The sequence below is a fragment of the Trichoderma reesei genome (assembly GCF_000167675.1).
Source record: "Trichoderma reesei QM6a unplaced genomic scaffold TRIREscaffold_6, whole genome shotgun sequence".
NCBI lineage: Eukaryota > Fungi > Ascomycota > Sordariomycetes > Hypocreales > Hypocreaceae > Trichoderma > Trichoderma reesei.
In genome coordinates this window covers 187,834-204,075 of record NW_006711153.1, presented here as the reverse complement: position 1 = coordinate 204,075, position 16,242 = coordinate 187,834, and the positions used below count along the sequence as shown (strand labels likewise).

Below are 16,242 nucleotides of genomic sequence, written 5' to 3'. Positions count from 1 at the left end.
AGAGCAACAGTCGACACTCATGGAGATAGGTGCAACTAAAGCCGAAATTTGCCTCAACGTCCTTTCGAAAGAACCTGTCAATGTGACAATCTTGTCTCGCATCGATCCGTTGTCAAGCCGGTCATGGCTATAAAGAACGCGCATCCCAACACTGCTTGGAAATGTCGCCCAAAAGAGAACAGCATCACTCGGCAGCACGTTCGACAGTAACAAGACTACTACAATGTCTCAGACGCTTCCCAAGATAGTCACCCGTGCCTTGGGCAAGAATGGACCTCAAGTGCCTCGCCTCGGCCTCGGCCTCATGGGACTGAGCGGACACTACGGCCTGCCAGCCCCGGACGAGGAGCGCCTGGCCTTCTTGGACAAGGCGTATGAAATGGGTGAGACATTTTGGGACACCGGTAGGTCCAGACATCCGAGTTGAGCACGAGGCACCTTTGCTGATAAAGTTCGGTTTGCAAGCCGACATGTATGGCGACTGCGAAGACCTGTTGGGAAAATGGTTCGCGGCCAACCCGGGAAAGCGAGACAATATCTTTCTTTCGACCAAATTCGGCTTGCGGACAGAAGGCAGAAACATCAAAGTGAACTCGTCTCCGGAGTATTGTCGAGAGGCCATCGAAAAGTCTCTCAAACGACTCGGGCTGCCATCTGTCAACCTGTTCTACGTTCATCACCTCGACAAAGTCACCCCGATCGAAAAGACCATGGAGGCCATGGTCGAGCTCAAGAATGAGGGAAAGATCCAGCATATTGGTCTGAGCGAATGTAGTGCCGACTCCCTCAGGCGTGCTTCCGCGATTCACCCCATTGCCTGTGTCCAGATGGAATACAATCCCTTTACCTTGGAGATTGAGTCGCCTCAGCGCCGCTTCCTCGAGACTGCGCGAGAACTCGGAATCGCCGTGGTCGCATACAGCCCACTTGGACGTGGCCTTCTCACGGGAGCCATCCGGTCGAAAGAGGACATCACCAAGGCCGGAGACATGCGCACTATGCTTCCTCGCTTTAGCGGCGAGAATCTGGACAAGAATGTCGCGACCGTTGCAAAGATCAACGAAATCGCAGAGAAGAAGGGCGTCACTCCCTCCCAGTTGACACTGGCTTGGGTCCTTGCGCAGGGTGACGACATTTTCGCCATTCCCGGCACGACAAAGGCAGAGAGGCTGAGGGAAAACCTTGCGGCAATGAGCATCAGCTTGAGCGCCGAGGAGGAGCAAGCCATTCGGAATGTGGCAACGGAAGTGGCAGGCCTTCGTATTCCAGAGGACGTCCCCGGCGTGAACCTGTTCGGAGACACCCCGCCGCTGGAGTCGTGATGGTTCAATCGCAGCCATTTGGCATGCGGCAGCTTTCGTACATGACGTTGCTTTGACTCAGAGCGTTAGAGCTAGCATCAATAAATTGCGATTCATTGGTACCTATTTGACTGTCAAATCCCGTCTGAAACATGGAGGTCCTGTAAAAGTAGCCGCGGCATCGCCGGCATATGCACACGCTCGGCATCGCCGCTTGGTAGGTTGTATGAGTTGTGAATTTCGTGGTCATCAGGTATGGTACTCTGCGTATCACCAAGGCTGGGAGTGATGGGGGCCAAGTCGGGCCAAAAGGATAATGGAGGCCACGATGAAGTCGAAAGATCATTGTTGAGGATGGTCGTCTCCGTTACGCCGCTAGATGCAGCCTCGCTTATTGGCGCATCATCTTGATGGCACTGGCGCACAATGTGAATGTTCCCAACATATGGAAACACAAGTATGAGTGTGTCCTTTTCGTCTCGGACCAAGCACTCCAAAAGCATCAGCTCGCTCGGCTCGCACCAAACGCTGAGATCAAGGCCGTCTGCGGCTGTTGCCTCCATGTTGCCAAGCCTCTTCAGAGCTAGAACGGCGGAGAAGCACAGCACATCATCGTGCTTTTGAGCCATGGATTCCAGGCCTTGAATGGCTCGTTCGACCATCAATAGATCCATTAAGCGCTGATGATCAAAAGCATTGTCGCGACCTAGCCGGTGGCTATCCAGGTGAGCTAGTAGAAGGGCCAGGGCAGCAAGGATAACCTTGAGGGTATTCCCCCGAGTTGAAGCGGACACACGATTAGGGCTGACCGGAATGAGGCACCGGGTAAGGAGCTCACGACTGGCAAACATGGCGGAGAGCTTGGAGTTTGTGTAGTCTTGGGTGCCCTGGCTAGTAGAGCCAATTCCGAGCCGCGGGACGATGTACGGCAGATGAAGCAACAGTACAAGGTTGTAATGATGCAACTGAAGAACAACCTTGGACGTCATATTTTTCAGCTCCGCATTGGTCTGAGCATCCTTCAGTCTCGGAAAAGCCCACCAGTCTGCTGACAGAGATCGCGCCGCCTGCTTCAACGCGTGGTCAATGTCCTTCGTCACATTGTAATGGTCGTAGGTAAGGTCGTTTGCGCAACGATCCCGTTGCATCAGTTCGTTCCTGGATATGATACGACTCGTAAGCTTGGCCTGGACACGCTCAAGCTGTTCTTGAGGCTCTAGGCCATTTAAGTCGTCCATGAAGCTATCGTCTCGGACACATATTGGAAGGCAGAGCACCAACGCCAGGTAGCGCTCCGTGAATATGAGGCGAAACCAGAGAGTCGCCAAGCAGATCGGCATCTGCTTGCTGTGACGCCGCCGGTGCGGGACGTGGAGGCCCAGCAGGTGAGCAATGCCTATCGCTCGGCGAAACACGAGCCAAGCAAGCCGCATCTCGCCCGTCGAGATGTGGTAAAGTCCTTCAAGCATCAATGTCTCTATGCCACCAAAGGAGACGACAAGAGAGTCCTGAGAGGTGACATAACGAGAAGCAGCCTCAAAAAATTGGCCGGCAACGTCACTATTCGACCGATCGAGGCAGAGCGCAGAGATCTCCGATGTGCGATCTGACTGCTGAAGGCAGATTGCGAGCTGAATTAGTCGTCGAGCTAGATCAATCGGGTCGGCGTTGCTCGACATTGGAGAAGCCAAGAGGGAGATTTGTCGAGGGGCTACAGATCGAAAAGGGTCGGTGGACAAGCCCCGGAAGACGTGCATCGACATCATCAGCAGCTTGTTTTGATGCATGATGCGAGTGGTGACGTTGGCGGACGGGAGTATGGACTGCAAGAGCATAGTCACGGAGCTGCACCGCAGAGCACCATTGGTTGGGTGAGGCGGCAGCAGCAAGGCATCGGCCGTATTGACCAGTGATGACGGACGGGGTGTTGAGGTCTGAGTTGGTTGGTTCAAGGTCTCGAGATTATCGTCCGTTGAGTGACTAAAGGAGCTCTGCGTTGGCCTGTGGCCCGGCTTGGGAAGCAATCTGCGTCGAGAGTCGGAAGAGTGTTGTAGTTGTGGGGTTCGTCGGGATGCATGGTTGGTTGATGCACTGCTCTGCAATTCTCTGGGTGGATTTTGGGTTTGCAGGACATGCCCAGAATCACGGATTGAAGCAGCGGGAAGAGTCGACTGACGTACCAGTCGACCAACCAAGTCCTCAAGATGACCCAATTGATGTCCAGCATCTTGAGCGCGAATCGAACGGTCCGCTGCCTCTGTGACTGAAGACGGCTCCTCGACATGCTGCAGGACACACCTGCATCCACGGCGCTCGCAAGCCTCGCAAGCGCTTGAGCCACTCTTTTCGAAGTGGCATCGTGTTTTGCGCCGTTTGCATTCCCAGCAGCTTGTCGTGCCTCGTCGGAATTTGCGTCGCTCGGCTCTGGCAGAGCTAGACGAAGCCGATGAACTCATGTCGATAGAGCCTGGTGGCCTGCAAACGAAGAGTCGTGCTTGCGCTCATTCGGATCCTGGCATCAATAAGGTAGTATGGTTAGTGATGGTCGCACATTGACAAAGAGGTGAGCAAAAGTCCAGAGACTTGGCTCCTTGATCGACTTGAGCGAGAGATAGAACAAAAAGCTCGACTCATGCGTGTCGCTAAAGGTGCACTTTCATCGATGGAGAGGCGAAAGAGCTCAATGTAGGAAGCGGGCAGGAACTCATGAGAATTTTACGTCAGCATTGATCTGGCCAGCATTGATGAGTCAGCCCGTCGTACATACATTGACACGAAGACGAGTGTCTGGCGGAAAGAGGCAAGGTAATGAAGAGCCACGGGATTGTGCCAATGAGCATCAAGTGAGAAATGAATTGAGAAACGACAGGAAAAGAAAAGAAGAGAGGGGGGGACAAACCACAAAAAACCACAAAAAACCACAAATTCTCATTTGGAACCCCATGACTCAACTCACGAGATCAAAGGCAAGTGTCACCGGCTCCCGCTGATCACGTTTTGTCTCCGATTGGCAGAGAGAAGCATGACGTTTCAAACCTTCCGTCAAGATGGCAACAAGTGCAAGAACAAAGCTTTCTGAGTGGCCAGCTTTCATGACGTGTGCCATGGAATTCAACTTCCTCAAGATATCACTTCAGATCTCCAGGGAGGTAAGTCAGTTTTGAGAGCGCTTGTATTTCCAACTAAAGTCTCCTTTCCTTTAGAATAAAATAACTACCCATCAAACGGTATTGTGTGTAGCGGCCTCAAGTACATCTTGTTCATCTCCAAAGGCGCCTTCTTCCAATTGACTTGTTCTCCCCAGGCTACCTACTCGCGCGTATTGGTGATGCTATGGTCTTCCAACATGCTTGCCTGTGCTATATGCATTTCATGCATGTGTGGCTTCGCCTGTCTGCATCAATCTCAACCGTGACTGTAACGAGATTCTGACGTAGAGAGCGCGGTGGAATTGGGCCATCCCGTCAGGGCCAAGTGGACGGACTCCAATGCTTGAGTGATAGAAGAGTGCCTTCGATGTTATTGGAGAGAACAAGAACGTGAATAAAACCAAAACTGACCCAGCCCGTCGTGCAATGGCGAAGCTTGATCTCAGCAGAAAAGGAATCTTGAGTAGCGCTGCTCGTCCCCACGAGAAAAGCTAAGTGCTTGAGCAGCGAATGTCGGGCATACAACCTGCATCGGAATCAGAATCAGGCACCTCGGAATGAAGCGGGCAGCACCGCGGCAGGGGATGCATACAGAGGTAGGTCCTGTACTGTTCTTCGATTCTTCGACAAAGTGTAGACATTTCCACTGCTTAGGAGCTATATGTAGCCCATACGCGACTATACCCTCGGGCAGTCATTCAATCCGGTCAGAGCAGCGTTATAACTGTTGCAATCCACCTGATGCAGCATCTGCAGACCGATGTCGTTGTGCCTGAAACGAACAATTCAAAACCTGAAGATGTTTGCCGACATGAATCATGCGAGCTCCTGAGCCCAATACTCAATGCGTGCTCATATTCTATGTCATGTAGGGACATACCTACCTAGGTACTGTTCGCATTCCCAACGTTGCGAGGCCATACAAACATGTATCAGGTACCAGGTCTTGCCCTGTTCACGTGGTCGCTTGCCGGAACGTCCTGCTCCTGCTCCCACAGAAGCTCAACTGCACCTGTTCAGCCATCGAACTGCACGAGGAGTCGACAAGCATCTTGAAACTCTGCACCTTCAAAGTGTCAAAGTCGTGCTGCAACGGAGACCATCGGACATTGACGTGCCTCACCTCCCAGTTTAGTGCTCTCGACCACAGCTGACGATTTATTCCTTGAGCGGCCGAGACGAACTCCAACATCACTTTCGCGAGCCGCCGAAGTACCATGCAATTTCCAATCACAGTCGAAGCCTGCACGTTGCCGGCTCCAAAGAGGATCCAGTTGCTTGTATCCTTCCGTGTCTTTGCAAAACATTGGAAGATGCTGATCATGTGGAAAACGCAGGGTGAAGGATTCGAATATCGATGCCGATCCTAGCGGAAGAACCGGGTAATTGCTCCTCTGAAAGCTTTCCGCCGCAGGTAGCTATCTTTCTTTGACGTCCTCGGAAAGGCATGAGTCTCTTGTCAAAGGTATGGCACTCGGATTCTGCACGTCAATTGTTCTCATCTCCCTTGACTGTCCACACAACAGTCCGGCCATCTTCTTCGGGGGTGTGAGGACTCGCATCTATTCCCGATCGACATATTCTGCGTCAAGAACTCTATGTTCCATGCTATTGATTGGTGGGCACATACTCTTCTCAATCGCGAGGAAAAATGTGATACAAATGGCGAGTGGAAGAATTCCATTGTTCAAAGCGATACGTGCAGATCAGCACCAACGGTCCTCAGGTGAACCAACTATCAATGAACCATGTTTACCTTATCGAGTTTAAACTTTGGATACTAGATGACTGACGAATGTTCAGCTCAGGAATATATCACTCCACGTCGGCTGCAAGGTGGTCGTAGGCAAGCTCCCGATTGCAAGCGCGGCTACCCTGTTTTGTACGACGAGAGCGAATAACGATATGCCTTCCTGATATGCCAGTCAATATCGTCCTCCGTAGATGCGGCTGTGGCATCCGAGCCTGGCACATCTGCAAACCCGCCCGTCTGAACAGAATTGGAAGCTTACCAGTCACCCTCTGTTCCGGGTTTCCAGAGACCTGTCCACGAGTCACGATAATTATCTCGATGGAAGCGAGCTAGACAAGTATATTGTGCACATCGATTACTAACCGTTCCGTGTCTGTTATCCATCTTTCCCACTATTCAGATGTCTTGTTTATCAGCTGCTCCAAAGACATTTCGGCTTCCAGAAAGTCAAGACACAATCCGGGACCATTGCCAAGACGAGCTACCGGCGAGCATCAAGAAAGTCACAATTCTCAACCTCAGCATGAGCCGTTTCAGCCTACATACATACTATAGTCTTGCGGTAGAAAACGTGCTCACTCGTCTACCCAACCTGGCCGAGTCTGACAAGCCACAGCGTCTTTGTATGTAGCTGTTCCACGCTTTATCCTTACAATGGGAGAAGCAGGAGAGCTGACCGAGCCCCGGTGTCAGCTTGGGCAACTTATGGGTACAAGACAAATGCCACTTTTGCACGCCTAAACCAGGATGTGCGCCTGGGTGAGTGACCGATAGACTTTCTGACTGGGAATAGGCCGAGGCGACTGCAGACATTCTCGCCATCATCGACACAACAATCGCCCCAACAAGCCCGTCGTGCATTCGCATTTCGAGGACTAGAAATCACGGAGAAGTAACTGCGTGCTGAGTAGAGATCCTACAGTCCGGCTTGATTGGTCCGTGTTCACTGAGCATACACCTGAGGCTGCTGCACGATCCCTCTGGACTCTGAGCATTGAGAAGATATCCATGATGGAAAGATGACAGAGAAGCAAGCAAAGATGATATCAGGTTGTTCGCGAGCACAAATTATTGCCGAGGTATGTTTGTGTTGTCGATGAACTACAACAAAGGCTTGTGTACATGGTGCGATGACGCTTGACCGGCATGAAGCAGACAACAAGTGTTCCGATTTTCTCCTCGCTGCCAAGCAATTGACTTTCGAGCATGCTGCAACTGTCGAGTCGTGATCCCTGGATATGGGAAACCTCGCCGCTGCGTCCAGCGATAGATACGACAAGGAGAGAGCATCGATGCTAAGAGGTGAACGGACTCTTGGGGAATTTGTCGCTAATGCCCTATAATCAGTAACCTAGATATAATCTTGAGAACTCGACTGAAGGCTTTGCATCATGGGTCTGCGGTTTCAAACATTGCAATACTGGTGGATGCCTGGGACGGTGAAGGTCTCCGGACACGTGAGGCTATTCTTCCATGGAAGTACAACGATTCGATTCTCGAAGTCTAAAAGGGCCTGCAATAGTTAACATCCCTACGACATACAGATACCGGCCTCCCAGCAAGACTCATCTACCAGCAAAGATCGTTGTTGGCAAGTAGCTGCAACTGATCGGTACGAACGCCGGCGGCACCCCTGATGTTATACGGTCAATAAGCACTGAGCTGCTGTGGCTCTAACCCCCCCTTTCCCGGATGGACACTGGATTGTCGGCGGCTAGCATCAGTCTTTAAGGCTAGCAGAAGGAACATGAGGCGCCGACCCTGATGGTGAGTGATGCACAGGTTATCTGGCCGATGAGTCGGCCAGCGTCATTGTGCTTACCAGTTTCACAACAAGTTTGTCGATTTCATGGCACGTCCTAGGCCGAATTGCGTGCTGACATTGATACAGGGATTGGGGCCTGTCTTGTGGCTACGCTGCTATCTTGAGCAGCCCGAATTATCAAGACCAGGCTCTCAGCTGTATCATGGAAACTACTGAGGCTGACCTTGTTACAAATACTCGAGCGACGAGGATGACAGATCACACACTAGATGACACCACTCGCACGAGGGCCGTATCTAGACGCCCATTAGGATGGATATCCGCCAGGGATCAGAACTCTATGGGTCCCACTCAATCGCCAATCGCCAAGGGTCCTCGTCCTGAAGAATTACTCGAAACGGAAAATGGTCGTTTCCGACCGGCCGACATTGACGCCACCGCAGCCGGCTCGCTCCGCTGAATATGGAGACTCATCCGGCACGGGAAGAAGCGACAATTACTTGGTAGGCCAAGGCTGCCTCGAGCCCCTTTGGAGCACTTCAGGGTGCACAGGTTGAGTTCATCTGGATCGGCTGATTGCCTGATCGTTCAGTGTAGCTTCTACCTGCCGCCACTTCCACTCACCACTAGATACGCGAGTCTGCATACTATATGCCTCAGCCCTCAGCCAAGTATACCACAACGTCAGCGATATTCCAAACGGCCCAACGACCATTTGAGCAATGTGCTCCATATTCAGCCTTCAGTTGGCCAGCTGCTTGCTCGGAAAGAATCGATATGCCACAAGAGTGATTTGGGCATCCGGGTCTCTCAGGTCGGCCTCCTCCCACATCAGAAATCGCTCGAAGCCGGATTTTTCGAGCACCCTCTGGCTGGCAAGATTCTCCGCAGTTGTAAAGGCCGTCATGACCTCCAACGCCTTCCCCTCCCCATCTGGGACGCTTCGTTGATCAACTTCAATATGGACCTCGTCTCGGGGAAGCCTGCACCACATATCCAGCCACGCCCGGGTGAATTCTGTTGCAAGTCCCTGTCCCCAAAATTCCTTGCGAAACATGTACCCCATGGCAGGCCACCCAAACATGGACTTCAACTGATGACAACCTCCGATCCCAATCATCTCCCCAGTGGCCTTGGAACAGATGGCGAAGTTGTAATGTGATTCATCTTTGGGTGGCAGGAAGAGGTCGAGCTTTGGTCGCGTTTCCTCCAGATCTCTGTCTATCCGCCCTTGGGGATGGTTGACCATCACTTCGGGCTGAGTGCGGATCGAGTGCAGGCCATCAAGATCTTGCGCATCAAGAGCCCGGATGATCAAGCGATCCGTCGTGACGGGGATTCGGCTGGAATTGAGCGGCAGCGGACGAGCTGGGAGAGTAGTGTTGACCGTTGCCCATTTTGGCTTTGATGCCGAATTGAGAGACGCCATCGTTGGGATCTTGCCGAGATGCTCTTGATGTGAGTGTTTGTCCTTTTAATGCTCCTGATGTGAGTGTTTGTCCTTTTATATTGGCTATGGCTTAATCGTGAATATGGCTCACGGTATTGCTAGGCATCGCAAGAGCTACCCGATGCGGCTAAACCGGCTCAACCTTTGCCGTCTTATTTGTCCTTCTTAGTTCAGCTCCGTCGAGGCAAGGGTCAACGCAAACGGCACAGTGTAGCGATGAATAGCACTGTCGATCAGGCGGCGAGGCCTCATGGTTAGCATCACACATTAGTAAGCTTGCCTATGGCTCACGATGACCTCCAGCTGACGCTCGCTTCTGTTTAAGCCGGCTGTATTCATCATACGGGAAATTCTTCTCGTCCAATTGCTCACTGAACGCACCGACAGAGCCTGAGACGACCCGCCGATTACTATTCTGCTCATTTGGCACGGAGGATGAGTTCACGTGTTGTTCCTCGAGACTCTGACATTATACCCCATGATGACTCGAAGGAGTTCCCATTCTCACAAAGCAGCGGTAATTCTACGAACCGTCGCGTCCGAGAGCGCAATTTGAGAGGCTGATCAGAAAGTAACAGATAAGTCATTGGTCAGCGATGCGGCCCCCAGCACGCATATCAACCAGAAGCCTCTTGAGTTCGTCACAGTATCACCCGCCAAGGAGAGAGGTGGCAAAAGCATATCCAAGGTTGTTCGCACACAGGTCATGAAAGACTACTTCTGGAAACGACGGAATCATGAAATACCTGACCAGACACCAATCGATCAACCCACGAACCCATCACTGTACAAGGGGCGTTTCCGCCTCAACGCTCAGCCGAACAAGTCGAAGCCCAAACCCGTATCCAAAAAGACAACCGGTCGCTACACGACTTCGAATGACGCCGCCGACAGAGCGCGAAAGGGGCGCATCGTGATGCCCAGGGGCCCAATTACTGACCCGAGTATTTACGATCCAGATGGTTTTTTTGCGAGCACCCCTGTGGGTTTGCTAGGAGGGAGCCTCGATCCTTTCGATTCGTTTGCTCTCAAGCTCAAGCCGGAGAGCTTGAAGTTGATATACTACTGTACGCCCCACGAGCGCAGCATCACAGAGCTTTGGCTGACATCTATACGGGGTTGACAGACAAGCAAAGCTACTCCAAAGACTTTCTCGATCTCAACGTGGGCGGCGGCTACTGCCTCTTTGATGCCCGAGAGCACCGTGCCCTCTTTCACTCGATCTTATATCTCGTCGCCCTCGACTTCAACCTGCGACGCGGCTTCACAGATGATATTGGATGTCTCTATCACTCTTCAGAAGCATTTCGTTTGATCAACGAAAAGATTCGAAACGACATCATCGAAGACGCTACAATTGCGGCTGTTGCTCTGGTTGCTGCGAAAGAGGTATGCTTTCCTTTGTCCATTTTCATCTAGCTGGTACGAGTGGCTTGGCGTTACTGACAGCTCTCACTCGCTGCAGAATCTGGGCGGCATGTTTGATGTTTCAAACATGCACATGCAAGGACTGAGATACATGGTTGACAAAAGAGGAGGGATCGCCAAGGTCCGGGGCATTCATCGCGGAGTCGTTACATGGTAACTCTCTTTCTCACCCCCCACACTCTTCCTGTCTCTAGAGTACATGCGTACACATATGTTCGCACATCCAAACGGACACTTGTAAAACTACGCCGAGGGAAAAGAACTGACACAGTGTACCAAAGGGCCGATTTCTGCAACTCGACGGTCTGGAATTGTCCGCCACAGTTCCCATACCTGACCCCTTCAACGACTCTCGAAGACCCTTCGTTTCCACCCGACCGCCTCGAGCCGGTAGAGACTCTTTCCTTGCACAGACTTTTGACTGTTGAGCAGGATCTCAGCGCCGTCGTGCAATCTCTCTGCAATATCTCCGCCGCAAAAGACGCGAATGCCCACAAGAAGGAAGCAAATCGCGTGTATGACGTCGAATACAGGCTTCATCTGCTACACTTCCGAGTTTCCAACGATGAGGTTGCCTCCAAGGACATGCTTCCTCTTTGTGTGGCACTCAACGTCTACCTCTACCTGGCGATACGAGAGCTCCCTGCCAAGGCCCAACTTATACGGCTGCTGATCGATCGGCTACAAACTTGGCTAAAGGCCGACTCAACAGAGCGATTCATATCTTCAGATGAACAGAAACAGAACTGGAAGCTGTGGACGCTCTTCATTGGATACGGAGCAGCATTGGAAAATGGAAGACAAGAATGGTTCACGCAAGCTCTCAAGGCGGCTTACATCGAGGCTAAGTATCGAGATATGGAACAGCTTCGTGGCATCCTGAAGAAACTCTTATGGCAAGACTCATGGTGCGAACATTACTTCAACAAGCTGAGAGAGGAACTTGCAAGATGAAGCAAGTCAATCGAGACAAGCATCGTCAACCAAGACACAATGGAAAGGGGGCTTGGTGACCTATGCACACAAGCTCAACGGCCGTGGACACATCGATTGGGGCTATGCTTACGAGTGATTTCACGCTTCACTTACGTCGCTCATTTCCAATAGCTCGCATTTCATGGCCAATCTCTCACTCTCCCTGCTTCGTTCTCGTGACGTGCATCCAAAGCTGCGATTGGGAAAAGACGCCGTGGTTGAACACCTTCCAGGGCTTGTCGGGATCGCAAACGGTGAAGTCGAATCGCCGAATCAACTATCAGACGACACACAACTGCTTAGCGCATTGCCTTTTTCTTGTCGGCGCAAATTTGTTAAGAACATACCTCTACGAGAATCTTGTTCAATTCAATGAGGGCAATCGTACGGCCTAGGCAGAGCCATCGGCCATAGCTGAAGATGAGATCCAACGTGCTCTCCATCTCTTTCACCTTCTCCGGAGAATTGTTGAGCCATCGCTCTGGTCGGAATTCCAGGGCGTCCGCACCCCAGATGTCTTCTCGTCGTGTAATGGCCCAGATGCTGTATCCGACTCGAGTTCCTCCCGGGATAAAGACACCGTTCCAGGTATCGCCATGCGGCGGAACTTCCTTTGACATGAGACCCGCGATTGGGGGGAAGATGCGAAGCCCCTCTTTGATCACAGCTTGAAGATATGGAAGTTTTCTGGCCTCATTATCGCTGATGATATCGCCGGCGATATCGGCAGACGCAATTTCTCGTCGAAGTTTATGAAGAATGTCGTGGTTCGAGCACATCTGGAGCATTGTCGATCGAATTGCTGACGCGGTTGTGTCGGATCCGGCGGCGCTATGTCCCAACTCAATTAGCAAGAGCATACAGTACAGGGTTCAGAAACGCGGCGGCATCACAAAGTACGCTCAGCAAGAAATCGGCCGACATACATTTGCAGCAGAATTTCAGACTCGGCTTCCGTTGGAGTGAGGCCGTGTCGGATGAAAGATGCCAGCATATCTCGCGCATCATTGACGTCAAGCTTGAAGCGCTCTGCTGCTACATCTTTCGCAATACTGAGGAACGGAGGGATAGGTCTTAACGTCAACTCTTTCGTGTCCATACAAGAAACGGCGCCACCAGGCATCAACATTGCTCACCTCATGATCCTGCCGAACCCAAGCCGGTCTTTCGTGGATGGAAGCAGCCCCTTAAGTACGGGGGAGTTCAGCAGGGTCAGAAGCCATGGGAAGACAGTAACCACCATGACCATGGGGAGGTTCTTTTCTGTCGTCTGGATATACTCATATACATCCGTATCTGTCTCGACGAATCCGAAGGGCGCGCCATACGCAAGATCCGAGATCACGTCGAGGGTGAAATACTGGACCTTGCGGCCGAGATCGACGGGTGTCTTCTTGTCAGCGTAGCTACCCAGCAGGCGCATGAAGTCGCGAATGTTGCTGTCAATCTTGGGCTCGATGTTATCCACGTCACGACCGACGTACTATAAGCCTCATCAGTCACCACACTGTCAAAAGCCTCCAGCAGATTATGCCTCGGCAGCGAACATACACCAGCAGCCATTTTGGAACGCAAAGCCGAGTGCGCTATCTCATCTCGCGTCGACAAGCAGTTGTTTGAGGTAGGGTTGAAGCGCATGCCGTCATACCAGCTGGAGCGGCGATATTCCGTTTTCACATTGCACATGTGCTTGACAAAGGCTGGGTCATCAGTGACCAGGTCGTTGAGCCCGACTCGAGCGATTGTCCCTGCCAATTGTGAAGCGCTGTCAGCCAATACATTTTTCAGTGAAGCCGGGCATTGACCAGTGCGATGCGATTCTTACTGACCGTATTTTTGAGTCACTTGCCAGAAGTCGAGGTAAGATCTGCCGCTGTTAACAGATGAGAAGAGCCACAAGTTCGAGATTTTGGCCAAAAGCGGTCCGTCGAAATGGCGTAGTCGGAAGTACTGGCATACTGAGGACGATATGAACCACGCAAGGGTCACTGTCAACGTAAACAGAATCGCATCGGCCAGAGAGACATTGCGGAATGAAAGGCTATCGGTGCGGACGAGGAAGGGAAAGTCATAACGAAGTTGCGCTGTCTGGCCGAGCATCGTGGATGAGGCGCAAAAGAGTGGCTCCAGACACGGTTGATGCTACTCCTTCTGAAAGGAAAGGAACACTCCCGCATAAATATCGCTGCAAACGATGCGGCTTTCGCTGCAACCATTTGCGGCACGCTGCGTCCTATTGGCACTGAGTGGACATCCACATATGTACTCCCTGTAGCCCTGCCAAGGTCGATTGTGAGAGCGGCAATGGCACAAGGCAAGGAACTCGGTATGGGACCAGAGGGTCAATAGCCGACAGGACACATTACAACACTCCACCAACCGGGGCACGATTCAGCCAATCCTGAACATGCTCAGCCTCTAGATGTACACCACCTCCGTCAAAGAGGGTGTCGCAATACTCGTGAGTCCAGGGGATGATGCCTGCTGCAATGTCACCTTGACAAGAACTACATTTGTCGTTCTCGATGAAGCGCGAATCAGAGACCCGGCTGCCACCAGGCTAGTCGACAGCGGAACATGTTTTTTTCTTCGGGGTCCACTCGATGGAACAACAACATCAGCAGCCATCCTGCTTTGGTGATCCTCCCCAGAGACAAGGGTGAACGGAAGTGGTTGTCAATACTGTTGATGCGAACTGAAGAGGCGGATTCAGCTCGGGTTCTCCTCACCTGACAATTCGGCGGCAAGCTGGCCGGACCCGTTAATAGCAGGCTTGGGATGGAACCATTTTCGAAGGGACGGTTGAAGTGCAAAAGAGCGATGTTCATCTGCATGAGCCCACCAAGTTAGCGATGCATTCCCTACTAGGTAGTAGGCACCTGTCGACATCAGATCAACCAATTCTCTGAATGACAAAACAGATCTATGCTGACGATGCATGTCGAGCTTGAAGTGTTCGTCGATGGTTCCAATGACGATTTCCGGTCTTGTCACTTCAGCATTTCGGTCGATCCACAGAAGGCTAGCGATTCTCGATCAAGAGGCGACATGCAGACTTGCTTCTGGGAGGGCTGATGTTGAGCGGCAATTTGGTCTTAACAACGGCATTGCCAGATGTGATTAGTCGCGTCCTGGGTCTCGTTGTCAGACCCAGCCCCAGCAGTCGTGTGGGCATTCGCAAGCACTTTAGGTTCCATAATAATAAACGGAACTTCTTACCATGACTTCAGCTCGCATGTGTCCCAAAGCCTCGACAGGTCTGTCCACACGTATCGCCAACATCGAAAGCCCCATCTATCTCCCATTGGGCCAGAGATGAACTCCAAGTGTAATCTCACCTGATGCGAAATGCACTTGTTCGATGGTCCCGGCTGTCAAGGTGCTCTAGTGCTGTCGGGTCTTCCGTCGCATTATTCTCACCTTGTGAACTCTCCATGTATTGGAGACTCTCGCAGAGACTAGACAGTCGGGCCACAGGACGTTGAGGATGGCTGCGTCTGTGTATGTAGTCTTGAAGGCTTCGGAGGCTGCATCACTTCTCTTTATGTGTATTGGTTCGAAGCGGGTAACGGGAGGATGCTACTATTAGTAGATGTCAGTACTTGGCTCCGGAGCTTCAAGTGAACGGAAGGCCAACTCGCTGATAGTCGGCTAATAATGAGTTGATTACCTCCAGTGGATGTGATCGGGATCTCTTTCGTCTGGAGTTGTCGCATCTGACCTTTCAAGTTAAGGAAGAAGTCAGTGGGCGCTGTATTCTCATTGTGGCCTATTGCAAACATGGCCCACTAGGGAAAAGCAAACGGTAGTCCCGCATTAAAATACTCCTGGCTGTAGATCGGCAAGGGGAAGTGGGCAACATATGTGTGTAGAAGGGCACAATGATCGCGACATGATGCTGAGACATAAGCGGGTTAATTTCTGAGGGCGGTAGGGGTTCGTTCGTTCGGCCGAGTGGTCAGGTAACAACAACTGGAATGACCGTTGTGAGGTGTGACTAGAAGCTCCCGTAAGCACAGAGCGATCTTGCCACAACTGATGTGGGTGGTATCGATGAAGGAAGGGTATCGCGTAACAGAGGCATTGACAGATGCCATCATGCCCTCTGCGAGTACATACGAGTCATCAGGAGCACTGACAGGCGAACGCCGGCGCGGTAATCGTGTTCGGCGGCTGATGGCGCTTGGGCGGCTCCAAACAAGAGGTCGACGACGGGAAAGGGTGGAGTATCATCAACAAATGCCTGATTGGGAAATAAACCGTCAGCGGCTCTCGTAGTATGAATTGGGCATACGATACATTTTCGACATATATGGCACTCAAATGCCCGTAGGAGGACGGCAATCATCCAGAGTCCCTCGAACGCCAATCGACCTGCACCGCTCAGAAAGCATCTTCACCTGAAGTTTTTCGAACGACAG

The 16,242-nt window shown here is 51.8% G+C and overlaps 5 protein-coding genes across 5 annotated transcripts; 2 read left to right on the top strand and 3 right to left on the bottom strand.

The window, feature by feature from the left end:
• Nucleotides 1-223: 223 nt before the first annotated feature.
• Nucleotides 224-1,322, top strand: TRIREDRAFT_59770 (aldo-keto reductase; the record flags this gene model as incomplete). Its single annotated transcript, XM_006964182.1, has 2 exons — nucleotides 224-404; nucleotides 466-1,322. 2 exons carry the CDS (start codon nucleotides 224-226, stop codon nucleotides 1,320-1,322), a joined length of 1,038 nt encoding a protein of 345 aa, XP_006964244.1.
• A 113-nt stretch (nucleotides 1,323-1,435) lies between these two features.
• TRIREDRAFT_105849 (uncharacterized protein) lies at nucleotides 1,436-4,407 on the bottom strand (the record flags this gene model as incomplete). The annotated part of the gene is made up of 3 exons (XM_006964030.1): nucleotides 1,436-3,776; nucleotides 4,069-4,088; nucleotides 4,258-4,407. 3 exons carry the CDS (start codon nucleotides 4,405-4,407, stop codon nucleotides 1,436-1,438), a joined length of 2,511 nt encoding a protein of 836 aa, XP_006964092.1.
• A 4,303-nt stretch (nucleotides 4,408-8,710) lies between these two features.
• TRIREDRAFT_105848 (uncharacterized protein) lies at nucleotides 8,711-9,397 on the bottom strand (the record flags this gene model as incomplete). Its single annotated transcript, XM_006964029.1, has 1 exon — nucleotides 8,711-9,397. The coding sequence occupies one exon, from the start codon at nucleotides 9,395-9,397 to the stop codon at nucleotides 8,711-8,713; it is 687 nt and encodes a 228-aa protein (XP_006964091.1).
• A 599-nt stretch (nucleotides 9,398-9,996) lies between these two features.
• Nucleotides 9,997-11,800, top strand: TRIREDRAFT_105847 (uncharacterized protein; the record flags this gene model as incomplete). Its single annotated transcript, XM_006964181.1, has 3 exons — nucleotides 9,997-10,485; nucleotides 10,545-10,807; nucleotides 11,171-11,800. Coding segments are annotated over 3 exons (1,380 nt in total), but the record flags the coding sequence as incomplete, so codon positions are not given.
• A 356-nt stretch (nucleotides 11,801-12,156) lies between these two features.
• On the bottom strand, nucleotides 12,157-13,921 carry TRIREDRAFT_59352 (uncharacterized protein; the record flags this gene model as incomplete). The annotated part of the gene is made up of 5 exons (XM_006964028.1): nucleotides 12,157-12,652; nucleotides 12,748-12,873; nucleotides 12,958-13,304; nucleotides 13,373-13,569; nucleotides 13,651-13,921. The coding sequence occupies 5 exons, from the start codon at nucleotides 13,919-13,921 to the stop codon at nucleotides 12,157-12,159; spliced, it is 1,437 nt and encodes a 478-aa protein (XP_006964090.1).
• Nucleotides 13,922-16,242: the final 2,321 nt, after the last annotated feature.